At 50.3% G+C, this 23,349-nt stretch overlaps 1 protein-coding gene across 1 annotated transcript in view; it reads left to right on the top strand.

Annotated features, from left to right (window-relative positions):
- The window catches only part of SLIT1 (slit guidance ligand 1), a 193,415-nt gene that overhangs the window by 142,707 nt on the left and 27,359 nt on the right, over positions 1-23,349 (top strand). The window contains exons 14-25 of the mRNA XM_066355591.1: positions 4,663-4,826; positions 5,520-5,543; positions 5,666-5,810; positions 6,794-6,868; positions 7,065-7,208; positions 9,727-9,870; positions 10,593-10,759; positions 11,952-12,084; positions 15,558-15,626; positions 17,104-17,175; positions 18,865-18,936; positions 19,724-19,795. Of these exons, the coding sequence (XP_066211688.1) occupies positions 4,663-4,826; positions 5,520-5,543; positions 5,666-5,810; positions 6,794-6,868; positions 7,065-7,208; positions 9,727-9,870; positions 10,593-10,759; positions 11,952-12,084; positions 15,558-15,626; positions 17,104-17,175; positions 18,865-18,936; positions 19,724-19,795 (1,281 nt within the window). The remainder of the gene's footprint in view (positions 1-4,662; positions 4,827-5,519; positions 5,544-5,665; positions 5,811-6,793; positions 6,869-7,064; positions 7,209-9,726; positions 9,871-10,592; positions 10,760-11,951; positions 12,085-15,557; positions 15,627-17,103; positions 17,176-18,864; positions 18,937-19,723; positions 19,796-23,349) is intronic.

Below are 23,349 nucleotides of genomic sequence, written 5' to 3' on the forward strand. Positions count from 1 at the left end.
CTTTAATTCTGGGCCCTATCATTTGACTCGATGTGTTGACCTATGGGTCCGATGATGTGTGCTTAATGGGCGTTTATTATTAATATTGTTATAGCCATTGTTGTCATTGCCATCCCTGCCACATTGTTTACTTGCTAGGCAGTGCCTTCCTTCAGAGAATTATCTGCACGGAATGCTGGGATAGGTGCAGCTCCCGCTCCCTGGGGACCCTGCACATCGGCAGCGGTGTCAGCCACAAAGACAAACTCATTAAAGCCCACGAACTTGCCTGTAGCCCACTCCTGCTAATTAATTTTGTCATAGCCAGGGAGAGGAAGATGGCACAGCCCGGAAAGTCTTGCCAAGTATGTGAGATTGGAGGTTACAGGCAGACACAGGCAAGGCAAATTACTTTATGCAGCTGGCGGAATGTTCAAGAGGAACACACCAAAAAGATGTCAAGGCCAGGACCCCACACACAGGAAAGTGTGGGTTGGGAGATGGCACCGAGGGGCACTTGGGGAGCTGTCTCCCTCTCAAGGTGGGAGGAGAGTGAATGAATCAAACAGATGATGTTCTCTGTGTCCATTTACCTGGCTGGGTTTCAGAGCATGCCTCTGCCCTCCAGACAGCATACCTGAGACCTTGGCCTTTGCCCTAGGACAATAGTGGGCACAAAGCTGGAACAGAATGTTAAAATAAGAAGGCGAGATATATGTGATAAATTATATTATATATCACATCTCATGTAATATATAACATATAATAACTAATAATAGTAATACTGATAACAGCAGTCACTGTTGTTTATTGTGCCTGTGCTAGGTACCAGCCCCCTGTTCTCTATGTGTACTTTTTTTGTGTGTGTGGTGACAGAGACAGAGAGGGTCAGAGAGAAGAACAGACAGACAGGAAGGGAGAGAGATGAGAAACATCAATTCTTCGTTGCGGCTCCTTAGTTGTTCATTGATTGCTTTCTCATATATGCCTTGACCGGGGGAGGGCTACAGCAGACCGAGTGATCCCTTGCTCGAGCCAGCGACCTTGGGCTCAAGCTGGTGAGCTTTGCTCAAACCAGATAAGCCCACGCTCAAGCTGGCAACTTCGGGGTCTTGAACGTGGGTCCTCTGTGTCCCAGTCCGACACTCTATTCATTGCGCCACCGTTTGGTCAGACTCTACGTGTACTTTCTTAAATACATACAATGGCCTGTGGAATTAGTTGCTATCATTTCTGACTTCCCTTACAAGGAAACTGAAGCAGAGAGGTAGGTTATGTGACTTATCTAAGGCCACACAACATCCCTAGATACTGTGACATCTCAATAGAAGCACTGATTTGGTCCCAGGCTTCTCTTCAGTGTCACTGAGGAAGTGGTTACCTTTCTCCGCGGTCATGAGAATAGACCTTATTATTTAAGGCTGTAAAACAAAACAACTTTCATGAACAACAATAATTTATTCACAACTGAAGTACAGCTTGAAACAAGAATAAAAGAAACACAGATAATCCAAGGTGCAGCCAAATGTTCCTCCTTCAGCCTCGGATGGTTAAACCCCTGGGCTGAGTCTCATGTCAGACCTGAGTGGATTTAAACTCAGCAAACCCTGCTTCATCCGCCTATCGCTCCAAGATCTGTGGCTGAGTACCTTGTGCCACAGTATTGATTTGCTGCGGTTTTACTTGCTCCAAGATATTAAAAAAAATTTTTTGAACAGCTTAATAAGGTATAACTTGCATACCAGGTAATCAATTACCTGTTCTAAATGCACAATTCAATTGATTTTTAGCCAATTTGCAATGGTTCAACTATCATCACAATTCCAATTTTAGAACATTTCCATCACTCTCCCAAATCCCTTGTGTCCAATTACAGTCAATTCCTATTTCCAGCCCTTTGCCAGGCAACCACTAATCTATTTCTGTCTCTATAAATTTGCCTTTTCTGGACATTTCATAAAATGGGCTCATACGATATATCACCTTTTGTGACTGATTTCTTTTGCTTGGCAAAATGTTTTTGTGGTTTGTCCATATCCTATTGCAGCGTGTATTGTTACCTGGTTTCTTTTTATTGCCAAATAATTTCCCATTGTATGTATTGACCCCATTTTGTTTATCCATTCTAGTTGATGGACATTTGGATACCTACTATGAATAATGCTGCTAGAATATTCACTTACAAATCTTTGTGTGGACACGTTTTCATTTCTGTTGGTATTTCTGGGTCACGTGGGATATTTATGTTTAACTTTTTAAGCAACTGCCTCTGTTTTTCGAAGTGGCTGCACTCGTTTACATTCCCACCAGCAATGTATTATGAAAATTCAGTTTCTCTACATTTTTGCTAACACATTGTCTTGTTGTCATAGCTATCCTAGTGGATATGAAGTGGTCTCTCACTGTGGGTTCAATTTGACTATTGAGTTTGAGCATCTGGCTCCAAAGATGTTTAGTTGTAACTTTTTTTTTCTAATGTTTCCATGAGTTTGAGAGAGAGAGAGAGAGAGAGAGAGAGAGAAGCATCAAGCATCAACTCATTGTTCCACTTAGTTTAGTTGTAACTTCTTCTTTTTTTTTTTAATGTGCCTTGACCGCGGACCTTCAGCAGACCGAGTAACCCCTAGCTTGAGCCAGCGACGTTGGGCTCAAGCTAGTGAGCTTTGCTCAAACCAGATGAGCCCTTGCTCAAGCTGGTGACCTCAGGGTCTCGAACCTGGGTCTTCCGCATCCCAGTCCGATGCTCTATCCACTGTGCCACCGCCTGGTCAGGCTAGTTGTTACTTCTTCGTGTGTGTTTGAGGATACTGAGACTCCACCTTCCTCTCCACTTTCCACTGTCAGAAATGTTCACGGATATAACTGTATGGGCACACGTGCCACACATTTCTGGGTGTATTTTTACTACGATTAATTATTCCCAGACATTTTTTTTTCCTCCTGAGCATTTTCCTTTCTCCAGCTCATGCCCTTGGCAAATTTTGAATTTTGTTAAAAATTCTAATTTATGTCAAATTCTTAAGTTTGTTCAGAGGTTATTTGCCTCTGTGGGTGGTTCAAATTTTATAAGTTGGTTTTAGCACCAATAGCCTACTCTTAAAAAGGATATCTTCTAGTCTGTACCCCTTGAACATGCCTAAGCAACATAATTAAGTTGCTTTTAAAGAGTTTTCTACCCAGATTGTGATAAAGGGCAGCAATTAGTTCAGGCAGAGGCCAGACACTATGGCACAAGATAGATGTGGGTGGGCGGCCGGGAGGACCCGGGACAGTCGCTGACTCCCAGTGCATTTTAAATAAGCCACGAACTCTGCCGTGGAGAGTCAACAAACATGTCTTCTCTGTGCAAACGGACAGTTTCAATTGGGAGACTGATGCCAAACTGGATGCAGAAGGGGTGGGAGGGGCCTGGCCCTCTGGAGGAGCTGTAAGGAGCCAGGAGTCAGGCGGGAAAGTGGTGAGCTCTGCAAAGGGGAGAGGCTGGGCAGGGACAGCTCTGTCCAGAGGCCAAAGGGCAGAGCCCAAAGGAAGAGTGGCGAGTCTGAGCTGAGCTGGGTGCAGACCCTGCGCAGGGTCATGCCTTTGCTTGGAGGGCTCTGCAGCCCCAGCACGGGGCGGGGCTGATGCCAGTAAGCAGGTGGCCTGAACTGATAGCAGTTGATGGGGGAAGTGTCCATGGCATGGTATGTAAGCCCTCCGAGCCGGCCCCTGCTCTGTCTCCCTGCATTTCCATGCAGAAGCATTGTCTCTCAGGGGTGGTAGTCAGGACAGGTATTGGAACCCTCTGCCGCCAGGCGTCCCCAAACTACGGCCCGCGGGCCGCAATGCGGCCCCCTGAGGCCATTTATCCAGCCCCCACTGCACTTCTGGAAGGGGCACCTCTTTCATTGGTGGTCAGTGAGAGGACCACTGTATTTGGCAGCCCTCCAATGGTCTGAGGGACAGTGAACTGGCCCCCTGTGTAAAAAGTTTGGAGACCCCTGCTCCTGTCTGTGTCTCGGTTTGGAAGCAGGGCACACCCCGTGCTGCAGTGGCCCAGACACAGGTGCTGATTCAGATGTGACTGCTCCGAGCCTGCTGGGAGGTCAGCGCAAATGGCAAAGGCAGCCAGGTGGTCACTCACAGTGACCCAGGTTCCCTTAGTGGGCATCACCTGCCAGCTGCCCCCCCCCACACACACTTACCCTGCTGGTCACACAGGCAGCCCGGCAAAGACGAGGAGTGGTCCCCTGATAAGTGGCTGTTTAGTGATGCTGTCTGAGTTTCCTCCCTCTGCCTGAGAGGGCAGCCTGAGTTCTCATGTGTGTTCTGTCACCTCACCTGTGAAAGGACAGGGGTGCTTTTCCCAGTCCCCAGGTCTCTCCTGACTCCGTTCATATTTGTGAAATATCCCCGGCAGAGGGAGGGCGAGGTGAGTAGGAGAGGGACCAGGGAGGCTTGAAGGGGGGAGTGTGGCAGGGACGCCTGGAAGCTCCAGAGCCTGCAGAGACCCCTCCTCACTGTGATGCTATGGCACGACTTGAGGGAAGGTGGGTGCACCGGGTGGTGCACCCAGGTGGTCTGTGTCTCCTCAGGGCCAGCCGCGGGCTTCAAGCTGAGAGCCAGCAGCGAGGTCTCACCCAGCGGGAGCTCAGTGCAGATTTGTGGCCCTTGCTCTGATCCCCGATCTTCCCCTTCGGACAGGCATCTGGCCCAGAACCCTTTTATCTGTGACTGTAACCTCAAGTGGCTGGCAGACTTCCTGCGCACCAACCCCATCGAGACGAGCGGGGCTCGCTGCGCCAGTCCCGGGCGCCTCGCCAACAAGCGCATCGGGCAGATCAAGAGCAAGAAGTTCCGGTGCTCAGGTAGCGGCCTGCCCGCCCGTCAGTCTTCCGTCTGCTCAGGGACCGCCAGGTTTCCTGGGTGGCCGCAGCCGGGATGTCCCAGGGTGTCGGCCCCAAATTGTGGACTTGGATCTGAACGGTGTTCTCCCACCCCCTCATTTCCCTGAGGCCTGGGGAGGAGAGGGCTTGCTGCAGGTCCCTGGGGGAGGACCCAGACGAGGACCTGGGGCCTCTACTCCCAGGCCAGTTCTCTCTCCTGCTGCTGCTTTCAGCTCTTTAAGACACTCGGGAGGCCTGAGCCCCCTCCTCAGTGAGAGAGCTGCCTACTCTGGGCTCGGAGGCAGTGGAAACAGCATCTGGCCAGGGACAGTGGGGTCAGCTCCTGAGCCCAGATCCTGGTTAGAGGCCTGATGTCTCTCTCCCTGCCCTGTCCTCATCTTGTGCCGTTGCCCGTGAGAATTCCCACGGCTTTGGTGCTCCCTGAGAGGTTTAACTAGGTGTGGTGCTGTCCCCACATTGACCTGGGCAAGGAACATCTGTGCCCTAGAAGGCCTCCACACAGGGATTGGGCAGAGGGACTCTGGGACCCTGATCTGGGACCCCAGCCTCACTCCTGGGGTGCCGTCAGCTGGGCCGTGGGGGCTGGGCCTGGGCTCTTCCTGCACATCCTGGATGATCCCACCCGCATCATGGTGTTTATGCTTCTCTTTGCAGCCAAAGAGCAGTACTTCATTCCAGGTAGGAGAGTGGACACATCACGGGCCGTTTGGGTGGGCAGGGGGCCGGGGCAGTGGGCTGGGCAAGCCTGCTCGGAGTCTTCCCCGGGCCCCTCAGCACCTAGCCCTGCCATCTCACCGCAGGCACGGAGGACTACCAGCTGAACAGTGAATGCAGCAGCGACGTGGTCTGTCCCCACAAGTGCCGCTGTGAGGCCAGCGTGGTGGAGTGCTCGAGCCTGAAGCTCACCAAGATCCCTGAGCGCGTCCCCCAGTCCACGGCTGAGCTGTGAGGCCCCAGCCCCTCCACACCCCTCACGTGCCTCCTGCTCCTGCTAGCCTCTCGGGGCCTGCTGCTGGCCCTTCTCTGGTCAGGCTCTGTTTGGGAACCACTGGAGGCCCCAGCAAGGCAGCCGTTGTCCTTGCAGGAAGCAGGCCCCTGTGGCCCCGTGCTTCTGGCTCACAGCCTTACTCACTCGTGAAACAATTATCTGGCATCCGGGGCAGGTCACCAGGCTGAACCAGGAGTGTCTTTTTTAAATCATGCTTTTGCCATTTTGGGGGGGACATGATTTTATTAGTTTAAGTTGGAGCTTATGCTATCCTTTAAGTGTTTCTTTTTTCTATCTAAATATATACCTTGGTGTACATAGACATGCACGTCCATGGTTACCTACACACATTTCATTTATGTATGTAAATTTTCATAGCATTTTATTTTTAAGACTCCCGCATGCACCCCGACTAGGATCTACTCAGCAAACCCCCTACTGGGGTGATGCTCTGCCCATCTAGGGCTGTTGCTGTGTTGCTCGGCAACCGAGCTATTTTTAGAGCCTGAGGCAAGGCCATGGAACCATAATCAATGCCCTGGGCCAACTTACTCCAACCATTAGAGCCGTGACTGCAGGGGTGGGAGAGAGAGAAAGAAAGGGGGGAAGGGGTAGAGAAGCAGATGGTTGCTTCTCCTGTGTGCCCTGGCTGGGAATCAAACCTGGGACTTCCACATGCCAAGTCGACACTCTATCATTGAGCCAAGTGGCCAGGGCCATTCATAGCATTTTTAGTGTTAAAAATGTCTTGATTCACAGCTCCTCTTCCTCCCAGCTCCAGCACTTGGCCTAGTCTTCCTTTGAAATAGGGACAGTTTGCCTTGTGAGATATGTTCTTCTGGGAGTCCCCTTTGTTTGAATCCCAAATAGTCTCAATTTGGAAAATACTTCAATGTCTGTCATTTATGGATGTGTAAGTTCCCTTAATTGCTTCCTACAGACGATTAAATAACAATGAGATTTCCATCCTGGAGGCCACTGGCACGTTTAAAAAACTCACCCACCTGAAGAAAATGTGAGTTACCCATTTTGTTACTTATTTTTTTCTACCACTGGTGGGAAGGTTGCAGTCAGAACACTGACCCGGGATGGAGAAGGAAGATTCCAGGTGTGGGGGAGTTCCCACGGAGGACAGGGCTCCCGAGCACAAGTATCAGGTGCAGGAAGTGGGGTCTGAAGCTCCATCGTCCTTCTGCCACCTCTTCTCCCAGCAATCTGAGCAACAACAAGTTGTCAGAAATCGAAGACGGGGCCTTCGAGGGCGCTGCCTCTGTGAGCGAGCTGCACCTGACCGCCAACCAACTGGAGTCCATCCGGAGTGGCATGTTCCGTGGCCTGGACGGCTTGAGGACCCTGTGAGTGTGTGGGCCAGGGAGCAGGGTGGATGGCGGGACTTCAGTAAGCAAAAGCCAGAGTGTGGGTGTCTGCATTCAAGGGAAGGGAAGAGTGGGTGGGAGGCCTCCCCCTGACCCCAGCTTGCAGGAGGAGGGGACAGCTGAGGACCTTGCCTGTAGTGGGCCATCAGATATTGGTCACTGTGGTGAGGCCTGTTTTCTTGTTCCCTGGGATGTGGGGTTTATGCCTGGTGAAGGGGTGGAGGGAGGCGGCCCTTTTGGAGGTCCGCTCCTGTCGCCCTGTGGTCAGCCTCTGCGGAGCACCGGCACAACTGCAGGCAGGAGAGGCTAGTGGCCCCGTGGCGGGGACACTGCAGAGGTGACTCCTGGGGGTGTAGATGGGAGAGCAGTGATGGCCCACCATTGCTGGGATTGTGGGGTCCCGTGACCCGGAGCCCAGCCAGAGCAGAGCAGACATCAGGACCCAGTAGGATCCTGACGTCACCCGCCCCTCCTCGAGCGGTGCCGTGAGCCACTCTGCCCGGGCAGCGCTGGCTCCCAGATGGTCGTTCAGACCGTCCGCGTATCCAGCAGACAATGCTATCCAGTCGGACATCCCACAGTAACGGAAAGGCCCCACGTCTGCTCTGTCCAACACAATAGCCACATGTGGCCATGGAATACTTGATGTGCGCTCTTGAGTGAGGCACTACATTTTGAATTTCATTTTATGTTAACTAATTTAAATCTAAGTAGCTGCATGTGGGTCGTAGCAGCTGTACGCATCGGGCAGCACGGCCGTCGAAGCTCTGCTCCTTGAGCCCAGCCCTGCAGCAGGCTGCGGACTTGCTTCCGGAGCACAGACCTTGGAACCTGTGTACCGTTCACGAATGCATGAAGGGACCCTGAGGGCTTTCATTTGTTTTACAAAAAGGGGATTTTATTATGTGCTGTGCTTTGCAGCTTGCTTTTCCACTGTGAACACAGTGTGGCCACTTAGTCAGGCTGTTCACGCAGGGCTGCCTCGTTCTCATTTATGCTTGCCTTGTATTTCTTGAATGAGGGGGCCGTGGGCTATTCAAGCAGGCTCTTGGGTTCTTTCTGAAGAAGACACGGATGGAGACGGAGGAGAGGGGGAGGGCTCGTGCAGGGACAGAGCCAGCAAGAGTGACATGCAGGCACGGGAAGGAAACGCCCGCACTCTTCACTCTGCAGAAACAATCTATGTGTATATACCTGCGTACACATGCTATTCACACCCACCTACATACATGCATGCATGTGGATCTTTTTAATAGATCCTGTAATAGTTTTCTTTTGAAACCTGCTTTTTCCTGATACTCAATGTGAGCACCTTTAAAAATCATTAAAAATTTTTTTTACATCATTTTGAAGGACTATAGATTACTGGCAATTTAGGCTATTTCTAATTTTTAAATGGTAAAAAGTGTTGTGATTAATATGTTTCTCATGCAGTTCTCAGCTCATCCAGGATTATTCCCTTATGACAATTCCTGAAATCAATCTTGCTGGGTGGCGCATGAAGTGCCCCTTTAGGGACTTGGGTGCCTCTCACTGTGCTCTTCGGGGGGAGGCCCCAGCCGTTCTCCAGATGCCGGGTGTGAAAGTACCCACTCACCCACACCCTTGCTGACTAGGGCAGCGATACTATTCTTATATTATTATCTTTATGTTTTTAATGATTTTATAGTTTATGAGGCAAAGGTAAAGTATTGCTTAGATGGCTTTGATTACTAATAAGTTTGAACATTTTTTATGACTGTTCATGGACCGTTTTTACTTCTTTCGTGAATTGCCTATTCTCTGCCAGGCTTGGTTTTTGTTTCGGGTTGGGAGGGGATTTGAGCCAGGTTTTTGAGATGAACAGAGACTTTTGCAGATGTAAATGAGGCAGAAGGCCATTCTAGAAGAAAATCGTGGGGTGGGGGGAGGGTGTGGTGAGACAGGCCTGGACACACCTACAGGACAACGGAGTCGAGGGTGTGTCACTCTCCAGGGTGATGGGAAGGTGCTGGTCTGGGGCTGGGTGAACAGGCTCCAGAAAGTCACAATAAAGAGTTTTAACATTATTCTGTGGGCAGTTTGGAGGCCACTGTGGACTTCAGGCTGAAGAGGGACACAACCAGGAATAGGATTTAAGGAAATCGCTCTGGTGTTGACATGGAGCCTGGCCTGGAGGTTGGGGGAGGCACCAGCGTCCATGGAGTGAAGGGGATGGCAAGTGGGGGCCCTGCGGGCGGGAGGCAGAGGAGGCATCTCAGGCAGGGGGTCTGACAGGGGCCCAGCTGTGAAGGGTTCAGGAGGGTCAGTGCCTCCCGAGGAGAATCTGTGAGCTGGCTGGCGGTGGCCAGAAGGCCTCTCAGGCAGTGGCCATGGGGCCCAGTTGTGAAGGACTCAGGAGGTCAGTGCCTCCTGAGGAGAACCTGTGAGCTGGCTGGCGGTGGCCAGAAGGCCTCTCAGGCAGTGGCCATGGGGCACAGCATGGCTCTCCCCACTCCTTGTCCTCACCCCACCCCAGGATGCTGAGGAACAATCGTATCAGCTGCATCCACAACGACAGCTTCACCGGCCTGCGCAACGTCCGCCTGCTCTCGCTTTACGACAACCAGATCGCCACCATCTCCCCCGGAGCCTTCGACACCCTGCAGGCCCTCTCCACACTGTGAGTCCAGCCCTCGGCGGGCCTGAGGCTCTGGCGGCAGCCATCCGCACCCAGGAACCCTGCCCACCCCGCCATCCCTCTTGGTCACTTTAAAGGACAAACTCAGGAGGTGTTTGGGGTTTCCCAAGTGTACGGCCAGGGGCCGCCGCCACCATCGTGGCCATTCACATGCAGGTTCTCGTTGAATTCGGGCAGACGGTAAAGAAATGGCGGAGTCGGAGGATGGATGGTGGGCCATTCTGTTTATTGGTGTCTCACCAAGACAGGCAAGCCACAAGAAAAGCCAAGGGAAAAGCAGAAGACCTGATTTTCCCATAGAGGGCCTTCCCTGATCAGGGAGGGGAGAAAGAAGAAATCCTCCTGCACCTCGCGGTGATGGGACAGAATCTCCCTTCCAGTAAACATGAGCAAGGCAACAGCCCCTCCCGGTCAGGAAGGCCCCCCGCAACCTCACAGACCATTGTATCTGGCGTTGCCCGGCCCCCAATGCAAACCACAAGCGAGCAAACACATACATCATATTTTCAAACTTACTTGACCAACACCAAGTGTGTTGATACTTGGGTCCCACCACGTTGGAACGCAGCCTCTTGGTAACGGTTGGTTGGCTGTCTGGGGGAGTGTGGGTGGTCGCGTGGACAGTACCTCGGCCAGAGAGGGCTATGATGGGACAGCCGTGACTGGCTGGGTGTCTTTGTGGTCACACAAATGGCTTCTTCCAGAAACCTTCTGGCCAATCCTTTCAACTGCAACTGCCGGCTGGCCTGGCTGGGCGACTGGCTGCGCAGGAGGAAGATCGTGACGGGGAACCCGCGGTGCCAGAGCCCGGACTTCCTGCGGCAGATTCCCCTGCAGGACGTGGCCTTCCCTGACTTCAGGTGTGAGGAAGGTAACTCACAGGCCCTTGGGTGACACGAGAGAGGGCCAGCCGGGCCAGGTCTGGGGTGGGGAGCGGGCAGCAGTGCCCTGTGACATGTCCTTGAGAGGAGGGGTCGGTGGAGAGGGAGGGGAGGGGTGAGGAGCAGGAGGCCAGCTCTTAGTCCTGCCCCCGCCCCCGCCCCCGCCCCTGCCCCTGCCCCCTGCCCCTGCCCCCGCCCCTGCCCCTGCCTGGTGGCGCTTTGTGTGATTGATTATAAGAGCAGTATGTGCTTATTGTTTAAAAAAATGGGAAAATATGGATAAAAAAAGAAAAATACACATTACCGATTATCATTCAGAGAAAATTCACAGTAACATGTTAGTGGATTTTCTTTCTTTTTAAAATTTTTATTTATTGATTTTAGTGAGAGAGGAAGGAAAGGAGACAGAGAGGAAGACAGGAACATCAGTCTGTCCCTGTGTGTGTCCTGACTGGGGATCGAACTGGCAACCTCTGTGCTTGGGGACAGTGCTCTAACCAACTGAGCTATCTGGTCAGACATGGGTTTTCTTTACACAATATATTTAACCCAGAGACCTGCCTCCTGGCTGCTCCTACATGCTGCAGGTATATAGGTTCACACTGTCCTGAATATGCAGTGGGTACAGCCTCACATTGCTTCTGACCAGTCTCCTGACCTGAGCAAGTCATTTAACCTCTCCAGGTCTCAGTAAAACAAAAACCCATTCATTCAGCTGCTCTGTTTTGAGGGCTGCTGTGTGCCTGGCCCTCCTCTGCTGTGTGCCTGGCTCCTTCAGTGAACAAAGAAGAGACACAGTCTCTGTCCTCATGGTGCTTGTATTCTAGGGATGAGAGTGACACCCCATACTCCACTGTCAAGGGGACTGTTTGATACAGTGTCGAGCACATAGTAGGTGCTCAGGAAAAGGTGTGGCTGCCATCCTCCTTCTCTTTTGTGCCCAGTGCCACCTTGGGCCTGAGATGAAAGAGATCGACCCAAGACCTATATTAACCTCAAAACAGGTCCAAGGGGCTTTGTCCCTGGCAAGGGAGGGGTGCAGCCACGAGGAGACTCACTGGAGCGTGAGGGAACGGCCGAGAGGGGCTTCTGTTCTGAGGCACCCGCAGAGGGGCCGTGGCTACAGGAGACCCTGAGAAAGCCTGTCCCCTCACTGATGTGACTTCCTGCCTCCCTCCCCAGGCCAGGAGGAGGGGGGCTGCCTGCCCCGCCCCCAGTGCCCCCAGGAATGCTCCTGCCTGGACACCGTGGTCCGATGCAGCAACAAGCACCTCCAGGCTCTGCCCAAGGGCATCCCCAAGAACGTCACAGAACTGTGAGTAGCCGGACGCCTGGCGTCAGGAGGAGAAGGTGACCAGAGCAGATATTAGCTGACTAGCAGCTTGCACTTAGCGCTTTGCGGGAGACACTGGTTCCAAGAAGGCTTTGAGCTTTGCTTTGATCCCCTCTGCAGTCACCTGATGGCATGCGTCACCCATGGCCAGTGCTTCATCCCTTTAAATTAAGCTCTGTCTTTAAAATAAGAAATAGTATTGCTTGCTTTACTTTATATTATCTCATGAGCATTCCACTCTGCAATGAAAACTCACAAAAGTTATTTTTATTGGTCACATAATATTCTATCACATGAATCTACTGTGGCTGTATAACAAATCCCCCTCTGTTGGGTGTTTAAGCTGTTCCCATTTTTTACTATCATAAATAGCGCTTCAGTGAGACTGTTAGTCCGGGAGCCGTGCGTTGTTAGGACTCTTGCCGCCTTTTGCCTGACGGCCTTCCAGAAAAGCAGTTTCCTTTGTACTCTAACTAACTGTGTCTGGAGACAGCGTGTCTGCCCTCCTATCAACACTGACTGTGTGGTCTAAAATCTTTGTTCATTGGGATTTGGTATCTGAGCTCATGTGGTTTTGGTGTAAATGACACACATGTGGAGAGCTGGGCTTCTTCAAAGGGTACATCCAAATGAAAGGCTTTGGTTAGTCCCTCACTTTACCTCTCTCTTGGGATTGGTCCCTCCAGGCCTCCGTAGCCAAGCTTTTCTTTTTCTCCCGTGGAGAATGCATGATGATTTCATTTTATTTCTTTCATTACCAGCAAGTCTGGCTATTTCTTCACAAGCACATTGACCAAGGCAGTCCAGGTCCAGTGACTGGCGTTCCCTGTCACCTGCCCAGTTTTCTGTCACAGAGCTGAAGTCCCTATTTTCTCTTTGGTGCCTCATAGCAGCCCTGAGAATAATGGGACAGGTGGGATGGCTGCCTTCTTTGACTGAGGATGCTGAGAAAGTCACTTGATTTTTTTTAGTCTCAGTTTCCTCAGCTGTAAAATGAGGCTGCTGGGGTGTATTGAAGGGCAGCTGGGAGGATCAAGTGAGATGGGCAGGAAGCTGCTTTGAATGACAACAGAGTGATGGGTCCGGGTGAATATGGCCCTGAATCTCCGGGGTGTGGGGAGCCATCCTGAGCTCAGGTCCTGAGCAGGGAGCCCAGCTGCGGCTTCGGCTGCTGGGGCTTGGGTCGCTGCTCAGCAAGGATGGCTGGTGGCACTGGGGGAATAGGCGAGCAGCTTCGCAGCTTTTTGGGGGCTCAACCTGGTGACCTCAGGGTCTCGAACCTGGGTCTTCCGTGTTTCAGTCTGATGCTCTAGCCGCTACGCCACCGCCTGGTCAGGCAGCTTCGCAGCTTTTGAATCCCAAGCTCTGCCTTCTAGACATGGGGCAGTTTTAGGAGAAGTTTTGGTGGGCTCAGCTTTAAGGACTATGACTTGAATGAGAGTGTAGAGAGTGGGTCCCAGAAGGGAGACCAAGGTTGGGGGAGTGCAAGGCGGCTGCACAGGAGCCCAGCGTGGGTGACACACGTGTGAAGTCAGGTAATATAAGAACAGAACAAAAGCAAATGATGAGTAGTCAAGAATATTAATGATAGCCATGTATGGGGGCAGGTGGGTACTAGAATTATCAAGGAGATCACTTCATAAATTACATAATTGTCGAATCAAGATACTGTACACCTGAAACAAACATAACATCAAATGTCAGCTATAATTGGAAAAACAATTTTTTTAAAAGCAACTAATGAGAGATCAGTGGGTAGGAGAAGCCAGCGGTCATGGGACTGGCTGCAGGGGGAGTTGGGGAATCATGTCAGGGTCCTAGAGCCTAATGATTAGAACATGGAGTATGATGCTGATGAGGTCAAGGAAGCCGGTTTGGGAGTGAAAATACTGAGCTCGGGTTTGGGCACCTTTGGGTGCGGGGTTTCAGGAGATTGGCTTCATACAACTTGCCAGCAGGCAGAGAGGAGACCTGAGAGTGGGTGGGGGTTAGGGTGGATGGCAGGTGGGCCTGAGAGGTATTAACATGTAGACCAGATCTATTTGGCTAGGAAAACTGCAGAGCAGAGGGAAGGACAGGGGCCCAGCACTGAGCCCTGGTAATGCCCACAGGCTGGAAGGAGGCCGAGAGGGCGAGACAGGGGCACAGGACAGGAGCTGAGGGAGGCTTCATGTCTCAGTGGCTTTTAGGAAGTTTTTTTGGTGGCACCTATTTAAACAGCCTAAGAAGTTAAGTATTTTCTCCTCCGATAAGCAATTCTGAGCCATTGGGTGGCCTGCAGGTAGGAAAGGACACAAGGGAGAAGAAGGCCCTGTGTAAGGCCAGTAGCCGTGGCCACCATCACAGCCGCCTGGCCAACGCAGGTTCACATTTAATCTGGATTGATCATAATGAATCAACAGAGCCAAGAACTGGTGGTCCCTTTTCCTTTATTCCCGACTCGCACTCCACAAGCGAGTAAAAACACACAGTGGGGAAACACTTCCCTTTCCATTCAGAACTCCCAAAGCCACGGACTCAACTGAGTTTTCCTAGAATCAAAGGTTTGCACTTCACCAATCTTATTCTCCTCTGTTCCCCATCTCCTTCTCCTACACAAACTGGCTTCTCCTTTACCATTTCGCCATTTTGGCTGCCTTTCCTCTGCAATGCTGATGGCAGGAACCGAGAGAAAGAGCCCCTGGTCTGCTTTATTTTATAGTGTAGAAATCAAAACATTTAAGCCAATATACAAATAAGGAAGTCTCTGATACAAAGCCACTTATCTGAGGCATAAATGGGATTCCTCATGAGAGTGCACCACCCCCATCGTGCAACAGTCAGGGGTGTGGGGAAAAGCTTAGTGTTGAGAAGATCTTAGTATTAGGAGGAAGTTGAAAAGATCCTAGTACAATATTAAAAGGGTGGGAAAGACTTAATCTTAAAACTAAGCCTTAGGCCAGGGGTCCCCAAACTACGGCCCGTGGGCTGCATGCGACCCCCTGAGGCCATTTATCCGGCCCCCGCCGCACTTCCGGAGGGGGCACCTCTTTCATTGGTGGTCAGTGAGAGGAGCATAGTTCCCATTGAAATACTGGTCAGTTTGTTGATTTAAATTTACTTGCTCTTTATTTTAAATATTGTATTTGTTCCCATTTTGTTTTTTTACTTTAAAATAAGTTATGTGCAGTATGCATAGGGATTTGTTCATAGTTTTTTTTTATAGTCCGGCCCTCCAACAGTCTGAGGGACAGTGAACTGCCCCCCTGTGTAAAAAGTTTGGGGACCCCTGCCTTAGGCTATAAGGACTTTGCCAGCTTACAGTATGTCCCCCACACCCAATGCAAACTAAAAGCAAGCAAACATATACATCATTTTTACAAACATATTTGACCAACCCCCTGGCTGCTGGGAGAGCGTCTCCAGCGTGGGATAGAGGCAGAGACCGTGCACTAACCCCTGTGTTTCTCCTGCAGCTACTTGGATGGGAATCAGTTCACGCTGGTTCCAGGACAGCTATCCACCTACAAGTACCTGCAGCTTGTGTGAGTATCCAGGAAACTTGAGGACCCCCCAGACCTGCCTCAGAGGACAAGAGGGCCATTGACATCTGGCCATTGTGGCTGGAATTCCCTATAGATCCCACTTCTAGTAGATTCTGTTCTTTTGTTTTGTTTGTTTTTTAATTTTCACCCCTCCCCCTGGCAACACCTGTGCATAGAGCTGTTTTGCCACCTAGTGGCCATGCTTGGGGATTGCATTGTTCCAGGCTCCTTGGGTTGGACCCAGTCTGCTTCTCCCTACACCATCTCCCCAGGTCTCCCTCTGGGCTGATAATTATTGTTAATAAGGGTCAGCCTTGCAGAGGTAAGAACCTGTGCACAAGTAGAGGATGATGGGAAATTTCTCAGTCCAATCTTGGCTCCCAGACCGAATATGAAATATAGCAGCTATAAGTAAGTTTCTGTAACTAAATTTTTCTTTAGGCTAAACATCTGCTTTTTTATTATTTCCACCTCATTAAAAAAAGTGCAAAATAAGCCTCAGAATAAGTTAGCTCCTCTTAGCCTTCCAGCCTAATTAACACCTCACCTCAATTGTCTTTGTCTACTTATTGGCCAGATTCTACCAAAAAGGAAGTTAAGAGAACATCCTATCTTAGTGTGGCTTGGAGCAGCACTACTACTCAAAGTTGGTCTGTGGATCAACGGTAGTCTGAGAACTGTTTGTTTGTTTGTTTTAATTTATTTATTTGTGTGTGTGTGTGTGTGTGTGTGTGTGTGACAGAGACAGAGAGAGGGACAGATAGGGACAGACAGACAGAAAGGGAGAGAGATGAGAAGCATCAATTCTTCGTTGCGACAGCTTAGTTGTTCAAAGATTGCTTTCTCATATGTGCCTTGACTGGGGGGCTACAGCAGACTGAGTGACTCCTTGGTCAAGCCAGCGACCTTGGGCTCAAGCTGGTGAGCTTTGCTCAAACCAGATGAACCCGCACTCAAGCCGCCAACCTCAGAATTTTGAACCTGGGTCCTCCGTCTCCCAGTCTGACGCTCTATCCACAGCGCCACCGCCTGGTCAGGCTGCCTGAGAACTATTTGTAATAGGTCCACAATTAGAATAGGAACTTGCACCAGAATATAAATGTACATATTGCTTCCTTCATTGAGGAAGTCTTGCTATAAAAACATGTCAGCTACAGTAAACTGTGTTTAGTGTCATAGGAGATCTCATTTTGGCACAGGTTCCTGCTGTATGGGACATTCAGGTTAAGGACTAGTTACTTTGAGTAGCACAAATGGGTTTTGACTATTCCAATGTGTGTGGTGGGGGAGGGGTGTATGGAGTGATTTGTTAGCTGGTGGCAGATTGCCAAAGAGAGAAACAACTTTTCTTTGGTCTAATGTGATTCAGCTCCATGAGGGGCTCAAATATACTTGAAAAGGTAAAGGGGGAGAGACGACTAATATCACACCAGTTCTTACTATGAAACCATCTGTTGGGGGCCTTTGTCTTTTCCAGGGATCTAAGTAACAACAAGATCAGTTCCTTAAGCAATTCCTCCTTCACCAACATGAGCCAGCTGACCACTCTGTGAGTCCTGGTGCGGGGAGCGGCGGGAGGGCTCGTGTTATGGCTAATGAGACTTGACCCAAACCCTGGTCACTTACAGGTATCACATGCGACTCCCCCACCTGCCACGGGGTGTGCCAGGGCCTGCCAGCCAAAGTCAATGTTAAAGAACATTTTTAAAAAATTGTGAAATACAGCATATATACAGAAAAGTACAAAAGATAGAAATGTACAATTTAACAAATAATCAGAAAGCTAGCATGCATGTGTAAATACCTCAGGCAAAAAGCTAGAACACAGCTCGCAGCCCAGAAATTGCCCTGCCTCTTCCTGCTCATTATCCCTCCCTTCTCCACTCAAGGCACTCCTGACCCTGACTCTTATGTTGATCACGTCTTTGGTCTTTATAGTGTCGCCATCTACAAATTCATTTCTACATAACGAAGTTTAGTTTTGCCCATTTTTTAACCTTATATAAATTGCATTATGCAGAATATATATTTTTATTTACCATGATGCTTGTGAGATCCACTTGTGCTGTGTGAAGCTATGGTCTGTTAATTTTCACTGCTGTGTAGTATTCCTTGGAGGAGTATTCCATACTTTCCTTACCCGGTCTCCTGTTGATGGATATTTGGGTTGTTTACAGTTTGCACTATTGTGAATAGTGACCCTTGAAACATTTTTGTGCCCCTAATTTCATGATTGTTTGTATATATATATCCAAGAAAGCATTAACAAGCATCCTATATATTTTCCTGGAGCTTATGAGTGTATCTCATTCACTTTCCCAAAACCTCATTTTTCAGTTAATGTGTCAGAGACTTCTGAACTTTCCCTTCAGGGATCGTCAAACTTTTTATAAAAACCGCCCACTTTTGCAGTGCTGGTCAACCTGGTCCCTACCGTGCAACCAAACAGCGCCGCGATTGGCCCATCATGAAAGCTGGAACGCCCACTAGTGGGCAGTAGGGACCAGGTCTATCAGCACTGCAAAAGTGGGCGGTTTTTATAAAAAGTTTGACGACCCCTGTTGGGTCACACAGTAGAGCCAAGATGGAGTCCCGAACTAGCCCAGGCTCAGGAGCAGGATGAGGGCCAGAGGCCTTGAAGTGCAGCTTCCATCCACCTGACTTATCCGCCCCATGGCCTACTTATTGGTCAGCGTGGACCCTTTTCAAAGTCTCCATGAGCCTGTGTGTGAAGCTGCCATGGTCTAGGGCCGTGGTTCTCAACCAGGGGTGGCTCTGCCTTCCAGCAGACATTCGGCAATGTCCAAACCACTTTTGGTTGTCACAGCTGGAGGAGAGCAGGGAAGCTACCAGCAGCTCATGGGTAGGGACAGCCCCCAAACGAAGAATCATCCACAGTGCCAAGGCTGAGAACTCCTGGTCTAAGTGACCCTGGCTGCTGCGAGGGAAATAGCCCTCTCCTGTGATGAGAGTGGCTCCTTTCTCTTGTTATTAAGGGAAAATTAATATACAATAAACTGTACATACTTCAGGTGTACACTTTGATACGTTTTGATCTAAGCTCACACCCATGGAACCAACACCACAATCAGGATAGTGACCATTCCATCACTCCCAGAAGTTTCCTTGCAGCCCTTGATAATCCTCCCCACCCCTCCCCCAGGCAAACATCAACCCATTTCCCTTCCTCCCCCACCTTCCTCCTTCCCTCCCTCCCTGCCTTCCCCCCTCCCTGCAGGATCCTCAGCTACAATGCCCTGCAGTGTATCCCTCCGCTGACCTTCCAGGGGCTGCGCTCCCTGCGTCTGCTGTAAGTCTCCGCCCTTCATTCCTCTGGGAAATCCCCCCACCCACCCAGGACCCTACCCTGTCACCCACACGGTGGGCAGAAATATCCCCACATTTGGGGTCTCAGGAGGGCCAACTCTGTCCAAAGGTGGGAGGCCAGTCCACTCTCATTCAAGTCCTAACAGAGTCCACTGAATGAACGGGAAAAGAGCTGAGAAAGGGGGTTGCTGTCTGCCCCAGGTTGTTGTGTCTGCAGTGTGTGTGTGTGGGGGGGGGGGGCGGCATCCAAGATAAGACAGCTCATTGTCTGCATGTGAGTCTCTTGTTCAGAGAGACAATGTTGGCAAGATTCAGGCATCTTTTCTAAGAATTCCCACTGCGAAGTTTTTACCCTGTGCTCAGACCTCTGTCACACTGTTACGATGGCCCCTCATGTGCTATGCACTCAGATTCTCTGGCAGCTCCATCTGGGGCAAGATGACATTGTTCACCCCCAGTTTATGGTCATCTATTAACTTCCTTACCAAGAAAAAGTCTATCCCTCAGGCTCCTGGCAGCATGCATTCCATCTGTTACGGAAACAGAAATGGCGCTTGAGTTATTTATGATAGAAAAAAAGAGAGTCTTCCAGGAGGGCTGAGAGGCAGGGTGGTCTCTCTGGATGATTAGGGGCTCCCTGTCCCCTGCCTGTGGCCAGCAGGGCAGGGTCCCTCTGGGAGGTGAGGGCATCTCCTTCACAGCACCACGCCCCCCAGCAGAACTCGGGGTTCTGCCTCAGGTGAAGCACTGACAGCCCCTTCCCTCCGCAGGTCCCTGCATGGCAATGACATCGCCGCCCTTCCAGAGGGCATCTTCGCAGACGTGACCTCCCTGTCTCATTTGTAAGTATCTCCGGCCCCGTTCTTGGGGCCACTCTGGATTAAACAGAATTTGGATTCGAAGAAAGACCCTACCTCCTGAGACTATCAGAATGTGTTGCTTTTACCCTGAAACTAACTGAGCTTGTGAACTTTTAATGCTCCCCATCTCAGACTCTTATACGTTCAGGTTTCATCAGTCACAACAATGGAATCTGAGAACTCTTCACCAGCAATAATAAAAGTAGTAATGACCATTTACTGGTTGCCAAGCACTGCACCTGCATGAGCTAGTCTTAGAAAGCAGTATACCCGGCCCTGGCCGATTGGCTCAGTGGTAGAGCGTCGGCCTGGCGTGCAGAAGTCCCGGGTTCGATTCCCGGCCAGGGCACACAGGAGAAGCGCCCATCTGCTTCTCCACCCCTCCCCCTCTCCTTCCTCTCTGTCTCTCTCTTCCCCTCCTGCAGCCAAGGCTCCATTGGAGCAAAGATGGCCCGGGCACTGGGGATGGCTCCTTGGCCTCTGCCCCAGGCACTAGAGTGGCTCTGGTCTCGGCAGAGCGACGCCCCGGAGGAGCAGAGCGATGCCCGGAGGGGCAGAGCATCGCCCCCTGGTGGGCAGAGCATCGCCCCTGGTGGGCGTGCCGGGTGGATCCCGGTCGGGCGCATGCGGGAGTCTGTCTGACTGTCTCTCCCCGTTTCTAGCTTCAGAAAAATACAAAAAAAAAAAAAAAAGAAAGAAAGCAGTATACCCGATCTTCAAAAAGCTCCCTGTAGCCCTGGCCAGTTGGCTCAGTGGTAGAGCGTCGGCCTGACATGCAGGAGTCCTGGGTTCGATTCCTGGCCAGGGTACACAGGAGAAGCGCCCATCTGCTTCTCCACCCCTCTCCCTCTCCTTCCTCTCTGTCTCTCTCTTCCCCTCCCGCAGCCAAGGCTCCATTGGAGCAAAGTTGGCCCGGGCACTGAGGATGGCTCTGTGGCCTCTGCCTCAGGCGCTAGAATGGCTGTGGTTGCAACAGAGCAACACCCCAGATGGGCAGAGCATCGCCCCCTGGTGGGCGTGCCGGGTGGATCCCGGCTGGGCACATGCGGGAGTCTCTCTGACTGCCTCCCCATTTTCAACTTCAGAAAAATACAAAAGAAAAAAGAAAAAAAAAGCTCCCTAGCTCCCTGTAGAATTACCGTATGCTCCAGCAAGTCCATTCTGCGAAGAACCGAAAGCAGGGACCCAGATACTTGCCCACCCATGTCCACAGCAGCATCATTCACACAATTGCCAGAAACCACAAACAACCCAAGCGTCCATCAGCAGATGAATGGACACGAACAAAGTGTAGTGTATACGTACACTGGGAGATTATCCAGCCATGAAAAGGAGTTCTGACACCTGCGACGACATGGAGATGCAAAGTAGAACAGCCCAGGCATGGAATGACAAGTAGTGTGTGACCCCACCAATATGAAGTCCCCAAGGTAGTACAGGTCGTAGCGACAGAGGAGAACTGGGTGCTGGGTGCTGGGAGCAGGCAGAAATGGGCAGCTTTTGTTTAAAGACGCAGAGTCTCTGTTTGAGGTGATGAACAAGTTTTGGAACCGGATAGTGGTGATGGTTGCAAAACACAATGAATGTAATTGATGCCACAGAACTGCACACTTAAAATGGTCCAGATGGCAAATTTTATGTTAAATGTATTTTACCACGCTAAAAAAAAAAAAAAGTAAAGAAACAAAAAAGCAGTGGGCTAATTCTGGAGGGGAGTCCGGGCTCAGAGCGTTCTCTCCTGGAGTCTCAGCTGCAGTTTGAGGCAGCGTTCTGGCCGATGGGCTGCAGCTGGGACCCTGCGTGTCACTGCACCCTCCTGCCCTCTGCATGCCCCAGTGCCAGGGCCTGGGGGCAGGCACAGCCAGGCCGGAGAGCCTTCTGGGGTCCCCCTAAGAGTCTCTACTTGAAGTTCATTCACTCAACAATCTTACTGGATTGTCTCAGTTCTAAGACTCACCTTTCCCACATTTTAGTCTCTGAAATCAGTGTACTTTATAGTGATCTCTATATTTAAATCTTATAATATTTCGTCTCCCCTTCCAAAGCATGGGAAATCAGTAGTGCATCAAAGATTTTAGACTTGAGGAAATAACATAATCATGTGTCATTCATTGAGGGTCTGCTTGGTATGAATATTTTGCTGCATGTGAAAACTTTCTCTGTGGTATCTTGTTTACTTCATGGCCAAAATGAGAAGTAAGTTTTATGCTGTATATCAGCTGTACAAATTTGACGGGGACTGCCTTAAGCCCACGCCGAAGATTCCAAGGGAATCTGGATTCAGTGGGAAGAGTGCAGTGATTGATTAGTGATGTCTGCCACAGGAGTGGAATGGGTGAGGGGTTCTGTCTTAGTTGGTAGGATTTATTATTTCCATTTTATAGTCCCAAGTCCTGAAAAGTTAAGTAGCTTCCCTAAGTCATAAAGCTAGGAAACGATATAGAGACGGGATTTTAACTTAGGTTTGTCTGATTCCAAAGTTTTTTATTTATTTTTAATTGCTTCAATAAATATGTCTTGAGTAACTACAGTGAGGCAGGTGCTAAAGAATTTACTAACATGAGGATTCTTCTCTCTGTGACTACCTTGGATGTTATAAGAATTAATTCAAAGACAGCAGCGACTAACTCTGGGAAACTCTGAGGAGCTGCACATAGGAGGCGCCATTTATGTTGGAAAGAAACTAGGAGTTTGGCATTTGGAGAAGATGGAGAAGGACATCCTAGGCCGAGGGAACAGCATGTGTAAAGGCACAGAGGCAAGAAAGTAAATGACACAGTCAGGGATGCAGTGTTGTCCAGCATAAGATAAAGGGGTTGGTTAGGTAAGGAGACGGGGTGGGAACAGACGCATCTAGAAAGGAACGTTGGGGTTTGATTGTGATGGACCTTTGTGCGTGCTGAGGAGTGTGGACTTCGTTCTATAGGTAGAAAGGGATGGTGGAAGAATTAAGTTGTAGAAAACTCGTGGAAAGCCATGGTGACCTGTGGAGGCCGGATCGGATGGAGGGTGGCAGGAGGGAGCCTGGCTGGAGAGGGAGGCTCTAGCCAAGGCCAGGCAAGAGCAGTGTTGCTCGTTGCACTTGATGACTCCCATTCCCCAGGGAGTCTTTCCATCTGTGTTTGGTAAATTTTGGTTACGAGCTCATTTTCTTGGAGATGCTTGTCTCTGCTGGGTGCCAGGGTCTGCCTCTACTCTGGGCCACGAGCCTCTTTTGCTTAGCCCTGGGCCGTGCCAGCTGTCTGATTTCATTCTCCACCTCACCAGGCGAGGCCTTTTCAATCATCTGGCCCACCTTTCTGAAATGCCTTTGGATCCCCCCTTTTGTGTATCTTTTAGGCTTGAGTTTTAAATGTAAAGTTAACAACCTTTCGTCTTTCCCCATGAAAAGAGAATGATACCTAATATACATTCCGATCTTGAATCCAGCTCAAAATCTAGAGGTTTTGTTCTTCCAATGGGAAGTGAAGAAAACAACATGTTTTGTACAAACATACAAACAAAACAATCCAAACCTTTCAAAACAAAATTTGAGC

This window comes from Saccopteryx leptura, chromosome 13, assembly GCF_036850995.1.
Source record: "Saccopteryx leptura isolate mSacLep1 chromosome 13, mSacLep1_pri_phased_curated, whole genome shotgun sequence".
NCBI classification, from domain to species: Eukaryota; Metazoa; Chordata; class Mammalia; order Chiroptera; family Emballonuridae; genus Saccopteryx; species Saccopteryx leptura.